We start from the raw sequence: 24,209 nt of genomic DNA, 5'->3' as shown, positions 1-24,209 counted from the left end.
GCATGTGGTATTTTTCCTTTTTACGGTTGGTGACCTAACACCCCCCGCCACACGCCCTTGCGGCGGCTTGCGGGGTATTATGTAGATGTAGATGTAAGAATAGATTGGAAATATGTACATGAGGAGATGAGTTGATGAAATGAAATAGAAGAAATTAAACACAAACGATGGATGCATGTAGTTGAAGGCGTGATAAATGGATGTACGAGATACTTAGCGGCTATAGAATGCTGAGAATGGCGGTAAACGTACGTTGAGAAAAAATCCTGGGAGGATGAGTCAGGAGGAGGATCAGAACACGCATTTTGGACGGAATTAACAGGAGTGGTATCGAGAGCTATAGAATGAGTAACTTTAAAATGGTATTTACGGATATTTTGCTGTCATGTTATTTATTAGCTAAGAGTACACTAGAGTGTATTGTCCGTGTCCATCTAAAACCCTCACTAAGCCGGTACACAACTGCCAGTAATAACCATTACGACGTGATAAGGGGATTATTACAAATAATATGTTCCTAATACCATATTAAGCAGTGATCAAACCGCAAAACGATAAGTTTTACGAAGAAAATCTGCAAATTGGCTATATACGCACGGTTTTCCAGAGAGCTAAATCTAATCGATCCCGACGAACTTCCTAAAAATTTGTTTTCTCCTAAAATATTTATCAGAAGCTTAATCAGCACGCGGAAAAAATTTTAAATGGAAGTTTCTCCTCGCTCACACATTCACCGGAAGATTCTAATTTTCTTCCCGCTCCCCGCCGAAACGAAGCAAATTCGACCCGAAATCTCTTCCCACGCACTCCTAACGCATTTCCTGCCGATTATGTATTCCTATTCCCGCGACCAAGGACAAGGCATTGAGGAGGCCTTGTAAATCAAACCGGCGCCATTTTTCCGGCCACCTCGAGGAAAATCGTCAGAAGAGGTAAAGATTTCGATCTAAAAGAGATGATTGTATACAACTCCTAGTAATGACGTGTGTCGAACAGCAATCAAGCATGACATTAAACACGCCGGAAATGACAGCATTCCCGGAGGCAAAGTGCCGCCAACACCATTAACACAATTTCCTTACGTGAAGCATATTCCACGTACGGGCTCCATGGTCCAGGTTCCAAGAATTTTAAAAGTAATTTACGGGATGATCCACAATTGATCGGAAGAGTTGGGGTTCCAGCTGAAGATTAAAACAAATCTCTCCATCTAAACTGAAAAACTTAGGATGTATTAGAAGAGTATTGGGGAAATGTGAAGAGAGGGAGGAGGGAACGGTGCAAAAATTCGCTAATTAGAAATCGTATCGAGGATCATGCCAATACATAGAATCCTTACGAAGTCGGTTTGATTATTGAATTAGTTCATGAGTAGAAAAGAGCAGTTATTTCGGTAAAGCACCGTTATGATAAACTTAGGAGATATGATCCCGGTGTGGAATCATCCCCTGCTACACTCACTAAAGTTTGCTTGTGGGGTTCCAGGTATGCAGATGTAGATATAGAAGTCACTTTCCGCCGCACTCCGGTTTCACCATGTATCAGCAAACGTTTATGAGCAGGTCGTAACTCGTAGAAATCAACATGTAATATCCCTATTTGACCTTCTCTAAATTTTAAAATTACTGGATCTTGATGAAAACACGAGCAACTTCCCATGAAGACCCCGAAAAGGCGCTCCTGCAGAAACGTCACGATTTGATGGAACTGAGACGGATCTGAGAAGAGCATCATTAGAAGTTTACCTTGAGGGTGGGAGCGAACGGGAGAGGAAGGAAGGCTTGTGAACGTAAGTTCATAAAAAAGTAAATAAAAGGCGAAAGATTGGCTCGCACCAAATCCGCGAGAGGAGACTTGATTTTTCGCAAGGGAAAACGGAATCCGTCAGACCGCATTCCCCGCATAAACGATGAGCAAGGGGAGGGGAAAAAAGGGGGAAAACATGACTCAATCTCGCAAGCGAGCTTGTTACTGCGCTCAAGAAAGAATCAACGTCTCTACTCTCGACAAGAGATGTAAGCGCACAATGTCCCACGAGTCACCGCAGAGGGCTCCTAGTACTAAAGGATACAAGTATGAAAGCTTAGATGATTAAAAAAGAAAGAGGTGTCAATTTGCCAGAGGAACACACTAATGATCGTGAACTGTGTAAGAGTGATGAACCAATCCTTTATAACCTAGCGGTTGGACAGTAATGAACCTACTGTCAAACCTAGGCAGGTAGTCACTCTTCCCTTACCCCTTTACTTGAGCGACTCTTTGGGTATCCTGCATGGGACTAGCCTCCTCTTCCAGGATTCGTTTGCAAAAAGTCCCTCAAGGTACTAAAACACTAACTTACATATAAAAGTAGGAGACTTCTTACATGGTCTGAAACAATTCTCATTCTATTCTTAATATGGCACTTAATCGCTTTTCGAAGAACGTGCAGTAATTTAGTGTACTTGACAGCATTTAAATGTTCAGCTTAGCTGCTTCGAAATGTTTATCTATCGAACTCCACCACTATTATCACTAGAGCAACTATAACAGCTCACAATGCTATTTCATCATTTTTAAGATACATGGATAGGTGATATCTATTTTTGTCATCATTATCGTCCGACCTGTCAGGTTATGTGAGGCTTGAATGTGCGTAAAAACACAAGACTGAGAGCTACGTAATAATTTTAATCTAACGATGAGCTTAGAGGGTCTCCCATTACAATTCACGCAGCAAAGGAGTGACTCTTCGCAATCTCTATGGCAGTCGTTCACCAACCGGACATTTTTTTCTCTATTTTCTTACGAATATATTCTAAGAGGAATCCCGAAATGTCGCCACACATTCGACTTATGGGCTAGCAGAGGAGAAAGTAGCATATTTCCTTCATTACCTCATCACTATATCGGATATAATTCACCCCGCGCAGTCATGTGCTCACTCACCCACCTTTCACGCAAGCGATTTACAACCAATGAAATCAATCTTCGTCCAATCCAGGGGGCAATAAACACGGTTACCGAACTACATCGAGCGTCGAGAGACGAACAATGCCGGAATTCGCAAGAGGAAGTCACTGGGCAGCACAAAACGGGGAAGTGTGGTGATTTGCAATTTCAATTGAATGATTGGCGACGCGTGACGGGCGAGGAACAACGTGCGATAGTAGATTTTTAATATCGGAGCGTGCGGCATTCGAGCGTCCTTGGGGCAGGAGCCTGCCACGACCTTAAACAGCGACCTAAATCAGGGTCGCCTGGAGGTCCAAAACAGTCTCGCGCGACTGGGTGGGCAACCACGGGATTTTCATCGGCGACCGTTGGGCCGACGAAGCTGCGGAGACACGTATCTCGAAGCTGGAGCTCACATTTAAGATTTACCTCGTCTGCTTCTCAAAGAGCAAGAGGTTCTCAATATTCCACATCTAAGAAATAACCCGTAAGGCGCATCACGGGCGTATTGGGCCATTTCCGCACTATTGTGCCCTTACACATCCGAATATATATATATATATATATATATATATATATATATATATATATATATATATATATATATATATATATATATATATATTGATACGTGTAAACACACGCGCCTATCTGCACCATGGATTGGAGGAATAAATTAGGGCGAGTGGAGCAGTTCAATTATTCAGGCAGTATTTCAGAGGAAAATGGCTATTTTGGTGGTGACATTGGGAGAAGGAATACGTTGGCGAAACTAGTACAAGTATTTGCACAAAGATAAGAATCAAAAAAAGCAACACCAAGATCTGAAGATAAATCATCAAACACAAATACTGAACGTAGCGTGCTATAAATTTCTTTGTCTTTGCGGCAGTATGAAGAGTTTATATTGGAAGCTTTTGAGATGTGGGTGAGTAGGAGAATGGACAAAATAAGTTGAGCTGAGGAGAAGGCAACAAATGAAGTTTTAAATCAGAGGAAGTTGTTAGTTAAAATCCAAAAAAGGTAGAAAAAGTGGGTGGAGGAAATGTTGACTGGTATTGAGATTCTATAGCGAGAATAAATGAGAGAGATAGAAGGGAAAATGCTTGCAGAAATAAGCAGTACAGAGGAAGGGAGAGAATACACTTTTCATACAGCATGAAGTCAGGGTGAAATTGCTAAGAACCGAAGAAGGAAATAATATGCAACAAACTAAAGAAAGTTCTGGGGACAGGTGGAAAGCAACGGACGTTAAGGACACCCAAAAACCTATCTTTAATCATTAGATAGAAGAGAGTTCATGCTTGGGATTTTTGTTCCTTCATCTAATGCTTATTTTCTATTACTCTATGCCATGTGATCGTATTACAGACCCACAGCTAATATTCGAAGTTAGATAGAAAGGAGTCTTTAATGCTCACGCCCGAAGCGCACTATCATGAGAGAGCGAGCGTGAATGGACCATATAATCATCTGCATTACTGGAATTCTTTCGACGGGGAGGGGGCACACGTAATATGCAATTAGACAGGAATGAGAGCAAGCGTTTACAAAAAAAAATTAACACAGATTGAAGAGTGTCAAAAGAGGACCTAAAATGTTCAAGAAAATAATCAAGGACAGCACCAGAAGTAAAAATTAATGCAGTTATACGTACTAATTTTAATTCGCAACTTTTAGGAGCTGGGAGTTTCTTTTCTATCCGTGCCTCACACGTCATCGAATAGTTAAATCACGTCATCGAATAGCGAAATAACGTCACCGCCCTGCGGGGAAATAAGCAGGTGGCATAGAGGAGAGGCTAAAAAAGCGGGCCGGTTCGATGGGGGGAAACGATCAATCCTCAACAGCTTGCAATGGTCGACTTTTTACGTAGCTCCTCACTTGCTCGAGCATTGTTGCACAATGAACCCTGACCTATCACACAATATGATTGCACTCAATGCCAAAGAAGGAAGATATGCATTTTTATTCTCCGGCATTTTTTTATAATTTCAACTACCGCAGTGAATGCGGATTTTAAAAGACCCATCGAACCGTTTTATAGATGAAAAAACCGGAGAATGAAGAACGGCAGGCCTAAGCAACGGTCGCCTCATCGTTCCGGTTTCTTTGTGTCCTCAACAGCCATTTCTCAGGGCTTATTGAACTAGAACCGAGGGACATACGTATATATTCCTCATTGCGCCGTTAAAGCGTGTAACACCTAACCGAAAGTGCATGAAGTCGACGCTAGAAGACAAGAGTCATTGCCCACTAAGACTCGTTCACTTTTCATTCATATTTATTCGGAAAAACAAAGTCGATCAAGTATTCTTTTAGTGTATGTCACTAAATTATTCAACTTAAAATTTCACCGGACCTAAGGGAAATATTAACAGTGAATACCTGTTTTATATTTTGGAGTTATGATTCGGTCAAATAATTGACAAAGTTATATAAAAATAGAATAAAACCTGTGTTTAACTGTGCAAAGCAACAAAAAGAGCGACTTTGGTTTTAATCCTATCTGTGGATATAGTTGCACTTTTCCCACACCACGTATAAGTTAATTTTTAAGATGTACTTTGATCGGCACCAGCTGGTTATTTCCTTGGACAACGATGACTAAAGCTTGTGACATTACTCCTTGGCGATTTAAGGAAAGACTACTGAAATAGGAACCACAGATAAGCACTCATAATTAAAAATATGGAGGCCTAACCATCAAACGGCCCAGGAAATCTTCCTACGCATCTTTAGCATTGAAACGATTAATAATGGACAAGATAGAATCCATTTGTCTCAAGTGAGAGCCCAGTTCTAACAAAAAAGCAAACAATTGTCATCAAGAGATGCGGTAAACCTTGACCACAACCCTCAAGTATGTTCAAACAATCGCTGAGGTCGACAATGAGTGTTGGCATTGAGGTTTAGAAATTCAGGGCAATTACAAGTAGGTATATAATAGCTAGGTCATCCCGTGGAATGAGGGAAAAGCGAAGCAATTCAATTTCTTACCCATTAGAACGATTATGCAAGACAACTTATTCACTTCAATCCAAACTGGCACATACCAAGGATGCCGCTTAACAATAAAGAGAATTTTAAATGACATTCAAAAGCCGCGAGGATCAGAATGTCCGACGCCGATCCTAGGAGGTCGACTAGCGACCACTAAGTCACCACTCGCACAACATATAAACAAACAAGCTAGACCCGATGTCGAAATGCGCGCATAATACACCGCCGGAGCGAGGGGATGAAAGAAAATTATAAACTCGGGAGGTTTCTCAACTCTCGAGAGCTAGGAGATTTAAAAAAAACCAGACAGAGGATTGCCATGACAATCTTGGGAGACCGGATTCTCTCGGTAAACAGCCATGATCCTAGATTGCTAAGGGAACGTGCCTGCGCCCGAGATAGGTCGCCAAGCTGGGCGAGATAAGACCGAGGGGGGAAGAGGGATTATTCGCAAGGGCGCGCGGGGACAAGTGGATCGCGAGCAATGGGAAGAGGGCGCAAAGAAAGGAGACCAGGGGAGAGGGAAAAGGACGCGAAGGGTGGAAAGTAATATGGACTCCTATGAGAGGACTCGACGGGTGGAAAGAGGGCGACTTCCAGGAGGAGGAGGGAGAGAGTATCCCTTCCTTGGGTAACTCGGCTAGGCATCCGATTCTTTGTTCCTCTTGCACATTCCCTAGATGCTAAAATGCACACGCCAACGTCAAAAAAACAACATGAGGCGCCCGAAGGACGACATTTTTCTTCCGAGCGAAAATCTCGAGATCTCTATTGTGCACGGAAAATATCCGAGGAATTACCAAGTGGAGCGATGGACATCGACAAAAGCTTTAGAAACCAAATCAATCAACCATGATTCCCTCGGGAGAGAAAGCACATACACCAACTGCAACTCAAATACATATTATTACTAACATTCATGACAGTCATTTAGTACTATAATCTTCACCTTACGATTTAAAAGTAAATCATCCACAATTTCAAGCGGCTAAAGCGAAAAAAAATGGAATACATCAGATGAAAAAGCAGCAGCAAGTGATAAAAAACTACGTCAGAGATACAAAATTTTATTTTATGAAACGTGCGGGAGAGGGAAGTCAAGTTCATCCAGTCCACATCACCTTCCCACGTTTAATAGTAAGGCACCCAAGGTTTGCAAGAGTTTGCACGTCTGGTTTTCGAATTTTAGGAGTACTTAGGGAGAGAACACTGGAAACGTGCACATGAAGGATTGTTTTTCCTTCAGCATATTTAAACGACTGATATAGCACTCATGACTACCTCAGATATAACAATACCTCTTCAAATTCGTAGCATGAAATCACCTGAATAAAGAACAACAACAAACAGTTTCACCCAAGGCACTATATTTAAGGTGAGATATAGAAAGGAATTTCGGAGAAAAAATTCGACGGGGCGCATCGTTTAAGATGGAGAAAATTCGGGAGAACAATGTCGATGCGACCTTAAAAGTCAAGCGTAAGCCAGTGAGTGCTCCAGTGACAAACGCCCCTTCCTGCGACGGAAAAACGAACCAGGAACGTGATCAGACGAACAAAGCACGCCAATATCCGTGAAGTCGCCTAAATTATGAAAGTCGGAGCTTTACCTGAGGTAAGACGGACAAAAACTGGCAGGGCTTGACGTAGCGGATGTATTTTTTCCACCATTTCTGATTGCAAAACTTACGAGAATTGAGGGCAAGGAAAATACAGGTACCTGTACAACGGGTAAACAGAATCGAGAGAAAGGGGGAGGGAGGGATTTTTTTTAAATAATTTGTATTGCGTCCTTCCTGCTTTCCTTTGTGAAAAATGGCATGAAAAACTAAGGGGATTGTCTTGTACTTTCTCCATAAATATGATTTCCTCGTCATTGTTTCGGCAAATCAAGGCAGAGATAAGGTTATCTATGTTTTCACGAAGCACGCGTTGGAATAAAAGCGAAATCCCTTTTATCGGAAGCACATAATTATTCTCTGTTATGCTATTTGTGTCGCGGCACATATTCTGGAAATATGCGGTTGGACAAGGTTAAAAATTTGTCTAAGCTTTAATGGTAAATCAGAAATTACCAATTTAAAGTGCTCGAATTAATTCAGAATTTTTAGTTAAAAAATATTTTTTTCAATAATTTTATGAACAAAAAACACATATGCGACGGAAATATTCTTCAAGAATTAATACTCTTACGGTATCTCCTTAAACTCCATGTTCAAATATGCATTAATGGATTTTGAAAAGGAATTAAAATCAAACCAGTTGGACGTGCACAAACACATCTGATAATGGTAAAATTGAATGAAAGTTTTTGAAGCATTTTGGAGCATCGATCAAAATAAACTTCCTCAGTGAAATTCTAAGCAAGCAATGGCATAACATTGAAGTTAGTTTAAACCGAGGCGGAATAAGATAGAACTCGTTCGCATTTTCCAGAAAAACTTCCACATTTATGTAAAACATCAGTGCTAAGAGAACGGCGGAAAACACACGATTGTCATAAAATAAAATGTATTGGTTTTCTTCGACAACGAGTCCCCTGGAATATTTCCAGAAAAACTGCCGATGTAATATTTGACCAACATGTCCTTATTTATCTTAAATGACAATATACGAAAAACTTCAACGACAGGGTAACAATGATTATTTGATTACTTTTTAATGATGTCTCAGGAAATAATTCTCAAATCACTTTTAAGCCTATGCAAAGATTCAAACTTAATTATGGCCGGGACGAAAGAGAAACTGTGCTCAGTAGGACAGATTAAGGAAAGAGAGGAGCCGAATCGCAACTCACAGGGTTTCACAAACTCTGGGAACGGCGCCTGTGAAGAGAAGGAGATCATACCAAGGCCAAGAGTCGTAATAACCTGTCAAGAGTGGATATTTAATGTGCCTGAGATTTTAACAATACGTTTTAATCGTTGATCACAGGATATTACGGACGCGAAAGAAAATTGCCTACACCGTTTAGGCAGTTAGAAAGAATGGAGGGAATCCGTTAAAGGCGACAAATGAATCCGAGTCACGGAAGATTTCCGAGGGGTTAAGGTGCTAAATTCTTCTATACAGCCTCAATTTGCAACTGGGGAGAATTAACGCGACTAATAACACACTCCATCGACAATTTAAATTATGCTCCAGGGGTAGGTATGGGTGACAAAATATGACACGATTGAATGGAACTCCAAATAACAAAGTGCCACTCGACACGCAACGGGACGAAGAAAAATGATCAATCGCGTTTATCACCTCCATATTCTATGCTGATTCACCACTTAATTCAAAACGTTCATCGATTAAAAATCGCTGAGACACGGTAGTCATTTGACACAAAGAATGATCTTCTTTAAGTTCTTATTTCTTGTTGCATGAAGAGAGAGATAAAGCGAAGGCTTATCGGCAAATGAAATGGAACATCAGTATTACATTTCTCTAACGCATCATCGTGGGATGTCACGAGCGTGATACGGCTGGTGACATCGTTTGAACATGGCCACGACTGCAGGGTTGTTTTCTTCGCCTAGTCTGGTTCTACATTGTAACCGGCAAACCACCTCTAGGGCGTGTGGCAGGGGGTGCCATACAAATCATGCAACATTAAAATTAAACGTAGCTCAAATATTTCATACCAATGGAATGGTTTAATAATTTAAATAATGGAAATAATTTTTAAAGCCGCTCATACGAACTACAGTTTCTTGGTTTAAAATATTTATCTACCCATACGAGGAACCCTAATGGTAAGGACAACCTTCCAAGGACAACGAGCAACAAAAATAAATTAACAACTCATTCGTCTACTAAACCTTGGTTTCATTGTGAAAGCGAAGCGAGGAACGAGAAGTTGAATCTATCACTTTTGGACAATTATTTCTTATATTTTGTATCGGTGGGATAGTAAATTAACTGATATATTGCAGGATAATACGTACTTACGGACAGTGAAACTCATTAATACATGAAAAGCAAGATAATAACGACATGAGGCAGGCAGGGAAGGGGTGATAAGAAATCATGGGTGTCATTACACGGCTACAATTATTATTGTATCTGAGAGATTTACAGGCATGCTAAACAAATCTTAATGCCGCATGAAAGAATAAAGCTTAGCTGTCAAAACAAAATTATCGCGTTGTCCCTTTAATATGCCTTTCCCGATCTCTGAATTTTCCCAATTTACGGGTATTTTAAAGATATTTTAGCCGATATTAACGACGATTTCGAACTGGTATAAACTTCCACGTGTGTGGAAAAAATAAGAGAGCCGCAGTATATATAACACACTTCTACATGTCGCATGCAATGAGTAACGGATATTTCGAGAAATGGTAAAAAATTATCGAATCTAGTCATAAACGAGTTTGACTGGAAGTTGTGCTTTTCAAAGACGAAAGGAAACTGGTAGAGAACTACGGAAAGAAATTTACCGCCAAATATTAATAGGGAAATTAAAAAAATGTAACATTACTGTAATGCTGACAAATTATTGTGCTATCGAGTTTTGTGAACTACCAAAATCAGTACGGAGGGATAGGGTGACCGGGGGCCCCTTCCCAACCCAACCACTTTCGCCCTTTCGACACACTCTCTCCCTCTCTTTCCATCCTCCGGCCAAGGGAAGTCCGGTTCCTGTGCGACCGCCCGCCCACTTCCTCAACCCTCCCCCCCCCCACAATCCATACGGAGGAGAGACATTTACAGCGCGCGCGGCGGCCCCCCTCCGACGCCTTCCCTTCGCCTCAGGATGTCGCCCTATCGCCCTCCCCTCTTCCCTCTTTTAACAGAGCCGCCGCCGACACTGGAGAGCTCGCACACCACTATATACATATGTAAGAATATGCACATGGAAAAGGAACGCCCCCCTCCATTAAAGACCCTTCTCTCACACCCTCCCCCACCTTCCCTCTCTCCCTCTGCAGCTCTACTTAATTTATTTTTTCTTCTATGTAAGCAAGTATATAAGTTCTCTTCCGGCTCAATTGCGTCAAGATTTCCTGTCCCGTCGCAAGAAAAAGAAGGGGGTCCCTTCCCCCCTCGCGCAAACACACTCGGTCCCACCTTCCTTCTCTCCCTCCACAACCCCTTTCACGAGACTGCTTCACTCTCGGACGGCGGCGGTGGGGGGTAACCCCGTTCCTTTGCCCCCACGCACTCCCAAAGGAAGAGGGAGCGCGCGGTGCGGGCCACATCAAAACAAACCGCAGGGCGAGGATAAAAGGATGGGTAGGGCATTTAAAAACGAAAACGAGAGGAGGGAAACCGCAGTGACCTCCCTCTCGGAACTCGCGGGCGCCTAACGTCTTGTAGTTAGGTACTTACCTAACATTTACCAGGTCGGGGAGGGCATGTTGGCAGTCATCAGTCAACAAGCAGATTGGAAAAGGGTTGAGGATTCGATTCGACCTCGAAGTTCGATCGATATCCCTACATGTTGCCCAATTATTTTAAAATTTATAATTTACATCCGACCACGATCCGTGGCGATTCGTCGTAGGTCTGCTAACACAGGACTGGACCTTCCACATGGCCCAGGAAGTACACACTTTCAGCGAACGTTTTTTGTAACCACAAACCCCTTAATCGCGGAGCCCTCGATAATATGTTATCTATGGGAAAGATTTTGGATGGAGTAGCAAATGTGGAAAACAACTTTGGTAGACACATTGGGGTCACCTGCTTCGTACTTACTATAAGCTGGCACAAAAGCGGGAAATACGAGCTGAATAAAGCTTTCAAGATTTCCATACATTTCGAAAGGAGTAAACAGATTTAAACTGATGTGTCATGAATCTTATGTATTAGTTAAGGTAGTCAACAAATGTATTGTTTGTTTTTCACTCACGGTGAATGAACTAGTTTTCTAAGTTGACCGACCAATATATAATGAACCGATACATCTCGAGTAGATAATCATCATCGATATGTTATACATCGATATATTACCAGTTTATTAATGATATGAATGATCTTGTAGAAATCATTGTTTGGGCGATAAGTTAGTTATGGCATGGTTGGTGTCACTGGATATGAAAGAAAATTTCATGTCAATGTATTGCCGACAGACGACATTCCGAAGGTCGTAGTTTTAAAATGAAAATCTCACAGCCCAACCAATTGCAAATTCTCCCTTGCTGAAGTTCCAATTATGGAGTGCCAAAACGCCTTAGAAAATTAATTTTAAACTGCCCAGAAATATGCCAAATTAATGAAAGAAGTTACAACTCAGAGAGTGAAGGAAAAAATGGTCCATGACATCGTAGAGTAAAGACATCGAATGGGAGGCAAAGATAAATTTCAACTAATCACATTTCATTATACCACATCTTGTAGAAACCTATAACAGTAAAACAAAACAGACCTAATATATTCAAAGAACAATTAGAGTCTCAGCAAAGTGTTCTTAATTCCGCAATTATTGAATGAACTCTATCGTGGCCACATAGCTTATGTTATTATAATGCAGACCAAAACTAATTGTAGGACAGTTCTCCAACGCATCCAAATGCCTAAGGATGCCATTATAAAACAGCGATTTCCACGGATCGTGCGTCACTAGATTTTGCATAGCTAATTGCTGCCCGTCGCCGCCATTAAAATTAGCAGCAACCACCGATTAGGCAATCAACCAGATCGACGCTCCCCCCCCCCCCCCCCCCCGGGCCCAACTCTTGTTGATTTCACGCAACAATGACCACGAAGCGGTAATTTTACTCCATTTTAAATCCAAAATCACCAATCGCGCGCGATGGAATTCGCGGAAAACGCATTAGCGAGCACCTCGCGAGAGCATCCAGTACAATTAGAAACACGTTGGCGAGACAAAGCGATTTGCACCTATCCATCTCTAAGAGATTCGTCGTAACACGATCTGACAAGCGAAATGTAAACCTCTTCGTACACGAATGAGTGCACGGGCAATTTTGCGAGGATGTTAACTCGCCTGACAGCCGCAATTTTTCGCGAGATGCCCCCAGAAACCATCGCTCGAAACAAGACTCCTGACATTAATATTACCCCGGCGGGGAAGATCGAGATGGATGGAGTCGCGAAATAAAATCGCGGACGTGACAAGGTCCGTTCCCTCCTGGAGACTGACAAAAAAACGCGAACCTACTAAAATATATATGATACGTATTTTTCAAAAATTCAAGGTCGATCTCATTGGTTCCGAACCTGCGGTTCGAGGATTAAGGGAAGTAAACAAATCGAAAATACACCGGGGGAGGAATTCGACGCGCGATGGGATGATTGATTGCCGAACCTTTCGTCAATTTTTCAACTCCACCGTTTTTCAGCGCGATGATTTTCGGCCTGTCCAATCAATCCGGCCTACGGCGCGCGCGTCGAGGAGGAAGAAAACAAACACTCCTCACAGGGAGGGCAAAGGAAAGGGGGAGAGAATACGCGAAGGCGAAAAAAACGGCTCTCAGCGTTGATTGATTTTCTAGCATAATCATCCATCCCTTCGATTGAGCTTAGCTTAGTGTTTAAGTGAGTCTGCATGGATCTCAGCCGATCCGAGTTCCTCAAAAATTACCCCATAAAGGAATGAATGAGTGAGCTGGTCCTCCATTCGTAAGGAAAAAATTAAAAAAAGCTCATGCAAATTACATAAGGAAAAAAATATATATCATTAGCATTTCAGCATATGATGCGCCAGTTGAGTGGACGCAATAAGGTGCACACGATGAATCTGAGTTACGGGAAAAATAAAGAGTTAGTAGTCCGCAGTCCGAAAGCACAGATTTTTTAAACGTCGAAATATCATTTAATTAGAATTCGCACCGACTTATAACAAAAAAGCATAACTTATATCTCTTGGAAATGCATCAAGGAGTGAATACTGTGGCTTACGAAATGATTATTTTGTTATTAAGCATGCATTCTCTATAAACAAGAGATGAAAAAGTATTTCACCTTACGCACTAAGCAGTCTTAGTCTTCATTTTTTAATTGGATTCAAATGAATGCGAACCTAATTAAAAAGTAAGGAAAAGTGTATTTTCTTCTTCTGGCGTTAATTAATTAACACAGACAACCACTTCATCAAATGATATATTACCATAACCAAAATTTGTTAACTTTTAGACTATGGTAATTACTTCATATGCACGGCGGCAAACAACATGCCATTTTCTTCGTTCGTTCCTCCTTTCTTGACTGACTAGCGCTATATAGTTTTTCTAATTTTAAGAAATTACAGTCCCACCAGACTTATAAATATTGACCCTATTCTAAACTACATTCTAGACAAGATTTCATTCATCTAACAAACAAAACTGCAGATAGTTTCCTTTAAATTGGACGGAACTGGAAATTCATAAAATTTCAAAACAATAAACCTATTGCTGCCGTTCAATCAAAGTTTTTAGTCAACACCGGAAATTGTGCATGGAAATTATAAAAATTATATCGATACTGTCGAACAAAATAGATGAAAAACCTTTGGCACCCGTTGAAGTATGACGGTCACCTAAGATATCAATCACTCAGGAAGTGCTTTATATGGCTTCAAGGGAAGATTCTGAATGAAAACCGCCTATTTTTTTCAGGGGTGAGCCACTTAAACTTGAGAGGAATAAACGCAATGACTTTTTCAAGTCATATTCGGCGATTTTGACTGCCTCTAACATCAGGTTTTAACCATATTTCCTTATTTAGTTGTCTTATGTTTCAAAGTTTAGGTCATATTAAAGTTTTCGTGATACTTCTTTTACTGACGGAAACACTCGTCCCGTTGACACCCGCAATCCGTATATACCCTGCTACAACAACGAGAAGTGTGTAAATGACCGAGGGCTCACCATAAAAAAAGTTTGATCTTGAACACTAAAAACTGAGAAAATTATGAAATAGAAACCGTAGCGCCACCCCCACTGCTCCTACCAATGCGACTCAATGTGTCCGTTCACATTAATCGACAAGATGAACTTTTCAATGGGAAATAAGTCTTCCAACGTGCCGGCCGTTAAAATCTCTCGAAAAGGCACGGTATGCCAAATCGGATGGTACTTTCTTTAGATTTACATTAGCATTATTATACCAAGTAAATGATGTATTTTCTTCAAAAGAAACTTTCTTTACGCTTCTAGCTCATGGTTCACTTATGAGATGATATTGAAAACTGGACACGTAACATGAAAATTATTAAAGGCGAAACTCAAAAAACTGGTAACTGCTAAATTATCTCAAGTATCCGAAAAATAAAACGAATGAGGCCTCAATCAGTTTCACCGGCACAACCTTTAACCTGCGACCTATTGGCGAAAGGCTCTAATTAATTCGAGGTCGAGCAAGTACCTTGAGTAATACGTCACAGCGAGTTAATAGCTCTTGTAAACCTCGTTGGCGAGGATAAACAACGTTAATTATTAAAAACATTTCGAAGTATGTTCGGAGCTACAGAATTATAATATATTAGAGCAATTAACAAATATCGACAACATCATAGTAGTTGCAAAGAACTTCACAAGATAATGAATATAGGGATTAAGTCACACCAAAAGATGAAACACAGGAAGTTGCCGAGAATTTGTACCTGAAGAGATAAATGTTATTGAAATTTCAGCTGATATTGTGAACCAAAACGTTAGAGCAATCAAGTGGTGAAGTCAGGCTCCTGAGCAAACACAGATGGATGGCTTACCTATATACAACACTAATCAACACTATTTTTATGATCAAATATTTATAACTAAACACATTTTTATCCAAGGTCCCACATTCGCTGAGATTAATGCTCATCTCAGGAATTTCACAATAATAGCACATATTACGTTCACTACGAAGGGGGAGTACCGGTGGCAATTGAGGAGGCAACTTTCAAAAGGACGCAAAAGTACAACCTCATTCCTGCCCCGAAAAAACTAGGGAATATTCCGCTTTATTTGCCAGAAATAAATCCCCGAAATATTCAGGAATGTAACGCAATATGAAAATACTACCGCGACGAGGCACCTAACTAACTATTATTCCATCCCTTCCCTTTAATATAGGTATTACGGTCATGAAAACTAGAAGAGAAGAACTTGAGTCGGATGATATCTTTGTTTAATGCTAATACCGATGCAACTTGCCACTTGTAATTAGGCAATTTTCAAGTGATTGACTCAGGTATGCTTTATAGCTATCGCAAGTCATTTGACTGATGAATAAACTTATCCTCGCGTTCAATCGACGTTTCTTTGTCTTACAATAGCGATGCCAGACAAAGAAATTAAAATTAGGCAGAGACTACGTCATAGTTCGTTTAAACTAATTATTTACGGCGGAATTCTAAGGAATTTGGTGCTTTTTTAGCGATACATCTTTCACCGTTTTCTATTGTGTGCTAAGTGTATCACTAAGCGGTAACTGAGAAGGGAGTCAAAATTTTTAGAAACCTAAACGCACGACTGCTAGGTACGTCAACTAGGAATTTATTCCCACATTTCTCACAGCGTATCCACCAATACTTATCACGCATGCACTGCCTTTAAATGAGAAGGACCTCGGCATGAAACCACTTAATTCTACAACAAAATGCACACTCGCTAACCTTCCAGATCCATGAAAAGTCTGGTTTCGGAAAAACAAAACAAAAGAGGAAAATTATATTTCTTGGCCAGCATTCAATTAATTTGGCTAAAAATGACTACAAAATCGAAATTTATAACACACAATTATGCGGACAAATACATTGCTAATCGTGCAACATGCAAATAAATTAAACACACTTACTTCCCAAAGCACATAAACCGAGACGTTCAAGATATACTAACTAAATTAATATTCTAATACTAAGGTTATCTCCTGGATTTAGTAATCGGAAAAGAACGAATAAAAAAAATGTGTGATGATGATCCAAGTCTTCTTAATCGAATTTTACAAAATTAATGGGGAACTTGGGGATCCAAATAAAACCACAGTCATAGGTTCGAGTTCCCTTAAATACTTTAAACTGTTCAGTAGGAAAATACGAAATAGCAGAACTGCACAGCGGTTCTCTTATATTTTATAACATCCCAAAAATCCACAATCGAAGAAAAACCTGGGATAACTGAAGTTTGACAAAAAGCCGCAGTACCTAGCAGTTTAAGTAATGAATTGCTTACCAAACAGAATACGAAGAAAGGGAGACGGTTACGACTAAATTCGTTTCTTCCAGAATGAAAATCATAACAGTTTCCAGTGTGACTCATCGCAAGGCGATCCCGGAGAACAAGAAGTTCATTCAGGAAAGGTATTGTCGCGACCAATCGTTTACCTCTAGTTTACAGGATTAAAACGAGTCAACTGTTCATTTTAGTCTACGTAAAACTTCAAAGTTTCCCTATTAATTAGAAAATATTCGAATTTTATCATCCACTTCCCTATTAGGTTAATAAGATAGTAAATGAACGGCAGAAGTTTCAAAACTAAATTGGACATTAATCACACGGTAAAACACGTTCGCCGTAACAAGTAACCATGGAAACCAAGTAACCACAATAAACGAGAGGAACTTCGGCGAAATGGATTAAGCATAAGAGAAAAATGAATATATTAATACACTACTTGTAATCCAAATATTTACATACAGTAAGCGTGGCGTAACTGGCGAGATTTGAATACGAAAATTATAACTTCCGCAGCACCAAACGACAACAACAATCGTAAAGTGAAAGCAAAATTCCATCCACACCACTGAATCAAACTAATTCCTGGGAGAAACGAGAGAAATGATCTGATTTACCTTGCAAACGGCGTATGCTCCACATGATACTCGGCTGTGATGGGTTCCTTCTTGATCAACGTTGACATTCGTTCATCAGGAATACACAACAAACCTTCCCGAGTCGAGTTCATGCACATATTGGCGTTATTAAACTTTGACATTTTATCAACTAGAATACTCGCCGGATACTGTCAATAGACACATTCAAAGACTCATACGGGCAAACCAGAAATGCTGCGGTTTGACAACACTTAGAACAACCTGTTCTTTCACTAAGTAAACAAGTATGTAACGAACTAGGCGTAAGACGCCACTTGTTGCACGCAACAGTGGACCCACAGATGAAGGTGTTTCTTCAAAACCGTTTGGAACCAAAGTTAAGGCAAGCTATCACGCGATAATGTTCACTATTACCACTCGATTCACGTGCATCCCCACAACCACACCAAACGAGTTTGAAACTTCAGCACGAGTAACGATGTGTGCTCCCTGAACTGAACCATAGAAGTGCTTTCCCGAGAATTTGGCGCTGTTGTCGGAATTCAAATGTGGTTACTTAACTCCATCTGTTGCAATGAAGGCAAACTACGTAGCACATTTCGGTTCATATCAGTTCAAAAATTTAAATTATGGCAAATTTAAAATGCTTGGAGTCTACACAAAACAGCATTCTCAAATTGTGAGCCTTTCAATAAAAATTTTTGGAACAAATATTAACTTTCAAGGGAAAAATGAAATATCGTAAACTTTGTTCTCCTTTCAGGAAATTTCTTCATTTACTTCTTACATTTAAATTTTCCATTTGGCATATTTTACTTAGACCACCTCTGTAGCATGTACTTCCCATCCATTTCTTCATCTTTTATTATTTTCAAGAGGCTGTTATTCCTTAGAGTATTTCCTCTGAGTTTGCTTCTATTGTGACATCACATAACGATGCCTAGCAGAGAGCATCCATCAGTCATTATTGTTTACTAGGCAATACTGCTATGTTGTATCTGCTATATTTTTCCATCTTATGCATTTTATTAATCGGTAAAGTTTCATTGGTTGAGATGGTATTCAAGATATTACAGTCTCTTTCAGAATGATTCTTGTTTTAGTAGATATTTCAAGTCAAGTTTTGAAAAATCAGACATGACTTATGTTATTGGGCTGGGCACATTTTTTCAGGTATCTTTTATAATATTTGGCATAGTGTGGACATGGAATGAAGCTCTCTAGTTATCAACTTGAATTTTGATGCATGCAAATAAATGTGTAACTACCCAGAGTTGAATAATCCTGGATCTGTGGTGAAATGCGATTTAGTTTCTAAATTACAAACCCCCACACCACATTAGCCCATCAGTGTATACTCTGGAATAAGTACTGATCATGGTCCTTTACTCTGGACACAGTTACAAGCATTAATCTAGAAATTTTGGTAGATATTCTTCATTGACTAACCAATAATTATGATACATCACATCACAAACATAAGTGAGTGAAGTTCTTCTATTCTGTTGCCACATGCATAATGGTTGAGGCCTAAGAGTGAGAGAGATATTTCTAGCAATAATGGAGTACTGCTGCCAAGCAGATAGGTAATTTTTCTTGTGTAGTGGAGGGGACAGAGAAGAAAAGGTCTTGACAACTGCAAAAGAAGCTTGAATCAATGGCAAAGGACATATCACTACAATTATTAAGGCTTTAAGTAGGGAGACCCGTTTTGAACTTAAAGGTAGCACATATATGACCCCATAATGTATTTCCTTAGCATGATATTACTTTTTGGCTGATTATCTCTATTCCTTTGTTACAATATGCTTAATGCTCAATATGCAATATGCTAATCATGCTTATGCATAAGTTAAAAAGCTAAGTGTGAAATTATAATAGCAACACAGGCTAAAAAACTGTCCCTGATGCAGCAGTATTGCCTAACTCTCTGAACACTTTTAATATTTTCTGCGCCGCTTCATGACAGTTCTTATAAAAATTTAATCTCATTTTGAGTTTGCCATAATGTTATAACAGATTTGTTTTGATCATTAGCTCCAACCTGATCACAAAAGGAACTAAGACTGGAACTTCAGATAACGCTGAAAGAATGCAGTGGAATGGAATGGTTGCAATTAATCATTGGTGGGTGTGAGAAACATCCTGCCAGAAATTATATCAGCCAATGGAGGCTGTAAATTTGAAATAATTTGAAATATTCCAGGGAAAGTGTGTTTAGGCAAAAATAGAGACTAAATAGTTACTATTTACATAAGTAGGTATTCCCAATGAGAATGGTAGAAAGCTGAACAATCTTTTCCAGGCATTAATTGAGACCAGTCACAAATGAAATTACATTATGTGGAAATAAAGTATTTGCTTTCCTACTCATTGTAAAGGAATTTCACATCCTGCAATTGCATGAATAACATTTAAACTGTTTTTATTAACTTGTTTACTCTTGTCAGTGTGCATGTATTTTACACATCTCACTGTTAATATCCTTAATTTTGGTGTTTTTTTCCCAATTTGGTTTATAAATACCACAGCATATATGCTTGGCAACAAGAATGAATCCAGTTCTGGATTGAACTCTATTTCATAACATGACCAAGTCTGGCAAACTGTAAAAATGGTTCAGGTCCTTGTTAACTTTCCAAGATTCCATTAGCCTAGTGTTTAGTAGAGTACTTGGATTTTAAACTGGTACATATATATTTTTTAATAAGAAAAATATAATGATACTATTAAAATTTCATTGGCTATAAATTAATATTATAAATATTCCATATGATACAAAAAATATTAATGAAAACCAAAATATAAAAATTTCAAAATCTAATAGGTGACTTCCAGTAGCTTAACTAAATTCTTGTAAATTAATAAAGGTCAGGGCAGCATATCCTTCTTTTTTGAAAGTGTTTTGCATTTGAAAAAAAGAAGTTATATGCATGATGTCAAAATACAGATTAAATGAACACCATACAACAGTCACAGCAAAACTCCAATGATTTGAGAGATAAAGTTGCACTATTGCACATTATAATAAGCATGCTTTTCGATATTGAATTTAATGCCGAGTACATAAGTTCACCTTTTCTTATATGGCAGCTCTAACAACTGGCAGAGATATTGGACAACTTCATTTGGAGCTGGAAATATTAATTTTAAAATCTTATTTTATGTACAGCAGTAAAATACATTGTGAGTGTCCCTATATCTGTCTCCTTTCAAGCCTCAGCCGATCCCTCAGCATCGTGGATTCTGAGCTATCAAATATTTCATATTTTCAGGCTTGACTTAGTGGACACTGGTTCAGTAAATATTTATTGATCACAACATACAGTGTCACCAACGGCCCACTACGTAATGGATCAAAATCTACTGATGTGTGACCACCATAGCACAACTAACTTTTGCTGAAGTTACTCCTATGAGTGGACCTGACATCAAATTATTCCAAACTCCAAAATTAATTCCAGTTAGAGCCAGTTATGGTTAATTCCAGACCCAAAAGAGCTATTTTGAGTTCTGTGATAACTACTGGAGCTGTGTTGGTCATGAGAACTCCTAAATCCACAATGTCTAGAGTAACAAATTGAATAATAGCCCCCTATGTCTTTATCTTTACATGAAGGCAACAACTTCATCATGAATATAGAGAAAGAGAAACAATTCAGTCAAGTTGTCTTTTACTCAAAAGCTGTTTCCTGCAAATAAGAGTGGGGAGGACTGGAATGCAACTGTAACCAAAAACTACATGAATCCATTCAAAATTTCATTGGAGCAGGAATATTACATTAAAATGTAAGTGGATTACTTTCCTTTCAAGAAACTAAGAAAAATGAAAACTCTTAATTTGCATAAACCAATTATGCATATGCAACATCAGTATACCTCTTGATATCTTATGGATTTATAATACTTACACATTTGCACAGTTTAAACTATGAGTAAGATCCATGGACATACCAAAGGGTCAGCAAATAAATGCTCTTTTCAAGATAATATCCAATCTATACACCTCCTAACATAATATTTTGTGATGAAAAAAGTGAGAAAATATTTTTAAAGTACTAATTAAGAAAAATAACAGATTCAGGAACAACTGTGGAGTTTTATTATAAATCGAATAATTTCTTGACTATAAGTAAGACTTTTACAGTTCACTTGAAAATTATTGAAATGCTTAAATAATATGGATTTCATAAATATGATTTCTTGATAAGTGAAAAAATAAATTAACACATATAAATAAAAACAAAACATTGTAAATATCACAATCAAACAGTGCACACACACTTCACAACATATTATTCCTTGTGATTCCTGAATAATGACTAGCTCACTACAATCACATAGCCTTCAAAAATAAAACTACCTAATAATGAAGTAGTCACTTATGACTCATGGGAATACATTAAGCAACTGCAAGTAATTGATGCTGATAAAAGATAATTATTTGGGTGATGCAAAACTCATTTCCAAAATCAACATATTCACAGATGTATCCCTGGTAACTGTAAAATACTGCTATTGAGGACAATAAAATAAAAATAAATATCAAGATCTTTCAGGCTGCATTGTGAATTGATATCGATTGTTTATCAAGTACATAAGAGCACTGTAAAATGTAAAGCGACACAGCCAAAAAGTTGTGCAAATTATACCTAACAGCCAATATTCAACAAAGATATACACAATTCAGAGACATGCCTGAGAAGCATGAACATTATGTTTAAAATGAAGCTTTTGGATGCTTTCACAACCTATAAAAATCTATCATCAGTTTTTATAAAATACTGTTAATGTAATGACAATATATTTATATATAATATCTTGAAGACTATAAAAGTGCTTCATAACCCTTTGATGCTTAATAAGTTAATAATAGCTTATCCAAAAATGGACATCATATGCACTTACAACTAATATGACTCCAATGTACTGACACATAAACAAAATTTTCTTTAATAAAAAAACAACATCGCACAAAAACTTGCAAAAATACACAATTTTTTGCATGTCTTAAACGATTTACTTTTGAATAACTGATGTGCTCTACGTTTAAAAACAAATGGTGATTGGCACAAAAGGTTTCATGTGAATGAGAGAGACATTGGAGATATGTGCAGGTTATCTCCTACTGACAATAAAGGCAATGCATTCATTTTATGCAGGTATCACTTATGTAAGTATTTCACACTTGAGTCAACGGATGGTTCTCCTACCTATGTGTATGTATGTACATATATAGCTCAAAAATTTTATGGACTCGTGAGAACTCAACTCCAACTGCCTTTTTTTTTTTGAGCACATGAGATTAACATTTCCCCATGTCAAGCAACTCCCAAAAATCAGCTATTAACAATTTAATAATAATTATATTAATAAATTTCTTTTTAAATTTCACTTGTGGTGTCCCTTCCCTTATAATGTCCAACTTCACTCCCTCAAGATCACTTTTCACATGAGCATAGGACTCAAAGGGACTGTGTGCTTCATTCATCATTCAATACCAAACGTGCTAGTCTCTTCAACAGCCAGCAGAAGTTTTTCGTAGAGTATCTCGGAGGTAGGGTATGGAGGGAGATCAAGACGATTGAAGCAAGTATGAGCACTGGAAAGAAAAGAAATGTCACACATTAATTAAACCTGGAATAGGAAGGAACCAAATTTTTTTCTCAGGACCATTAAGGTTAAGACAAGTGAAAATAATTTTTACTCAAATGAGTGATTCACTTGAACAAAAACTGATAACAGCTGTGAATGGGCACAGCTGAATTTAACTTTCAGTACAACTACATATGCATATCAAGCTGAATGATATGGTGATTATGATTCTGGTTAGAGCATCCACCTTGGCAAGAACTTTAAAAAAAAATACATTATGGAATTGCATGGTCAACCTTCATACTATATGGAGTGACACTGAATAGAAAGAAAACACTAGTTCCATCACACTTACGTACAGCCATCTAGGAGATGAATTATAAGAGCATAAAAATTTCTCCACATTAAGAACAATTACACAGAGAGGATCTACCATTACGTTATCTAGCGCATTCATAAAGTCATGAGCATATTTCACTTATTTTACACTGCAAGAAAAAATTTTACCTAAACATTGATACTAGGGTAACCACATAATGCAGTCATTAGGTGCTAGGAGAGCCTCTGTTCTTCCGAGCAATTTTATTCACAGATGAAAAAAACAAATTCACACTATTTTATTCCATTACAGATTGTCTTTATAAGAAAGATGGAGGCATGCTGTTGAGTCTAGAAAGTCTTCAACTCAAGGGTTTCTATCTCCAATTACAAGAAAAAAACAATTTGGTCTGAAAATTTTAGGAGAGTTTAATATCCTTACACTACGAAAAAGATATCTCATTACAGTAGAGGAGTACTCCTGAAGACCATGCAGCTCTCTACTTTCATAATTAAACTAGAAGTGAACAAGAAAGTAACATCGACAGATACATCAAATATTCCTACTTAAATTTGACTTGAAATCCATTTGCCGCACTCCACACCTTGGTATACTCACCAATATGTACATCACTTACATTCAGTGAAATAATACTACAAAT

At 38.7% G+C, this 24,209-nt stretch overlaps 2 protein-coding genes across 3 annotated transcripts in view; both read right to left on the bottom strand.

The window, feature by feature from the left end:
- The window catches only part of LOC139692313 (serine/threonine-protein kinase 17A-like), a 354,906-nt gene extending 336,816 nt beyond the window's left edge, over positions 1–18,090 (bottom strand). For both annotated transcript variants that reach the window (XM_071590423.1, XM_071590424.1), the window contains exon 1: positions 17,653–18,090. In XM_071590423.1, coding sequence (XP_071446524.1) covers positions 17,653–17,795 — 143 coding nt within the window. In that variant the 5' untranslated portion in view covers positions 17,796–18,090. The remainder of the gene's footprint in view (positions 1–17,652) is intronic.
- A 3,599-nt stretch (positions 18,091–21,689) lies between these two features.
- Positions 21,690–24,209, bottom strand: part of LOC139692623 (E3 ubiquitin-protein ligase HECW2-like) — a 172,927-nt gene continuing 170,407 nt past the window's right edge. The window contains exon 18 of the mRNA XM_071590916.1: positions 21,690–23,236. Coding sequence (XP_071447017.1) covers positions 23,125–23,236 — 112 coding nt within the window. The 3' untranslated portion in view covers positions 21,690–23,124. The remainder of the gene's footprint in view (positions 23,237–24,209) is intronic.

This window comes from Hetaerina americana, unplaced genomic scaffold (assembly GCF_022747635.1).
Source record: "Hetaerina americana unplaced genomic scaffold, ioHetAmer1.1.p SCAF_4, whole genome shotgun sequence".
Classification (NCBI taxonomy): domain Eukaryota; kingdom Metazoa; phylum Arthropoda; class Insecta; order Odonata; family Calopterygidae; genus Hetaerina; species Hetaerina americana.
Note: the sequence above shows the minus strand (reverse complement) of the source record. Positions and strands in the feature narration are given on the sequence as shown.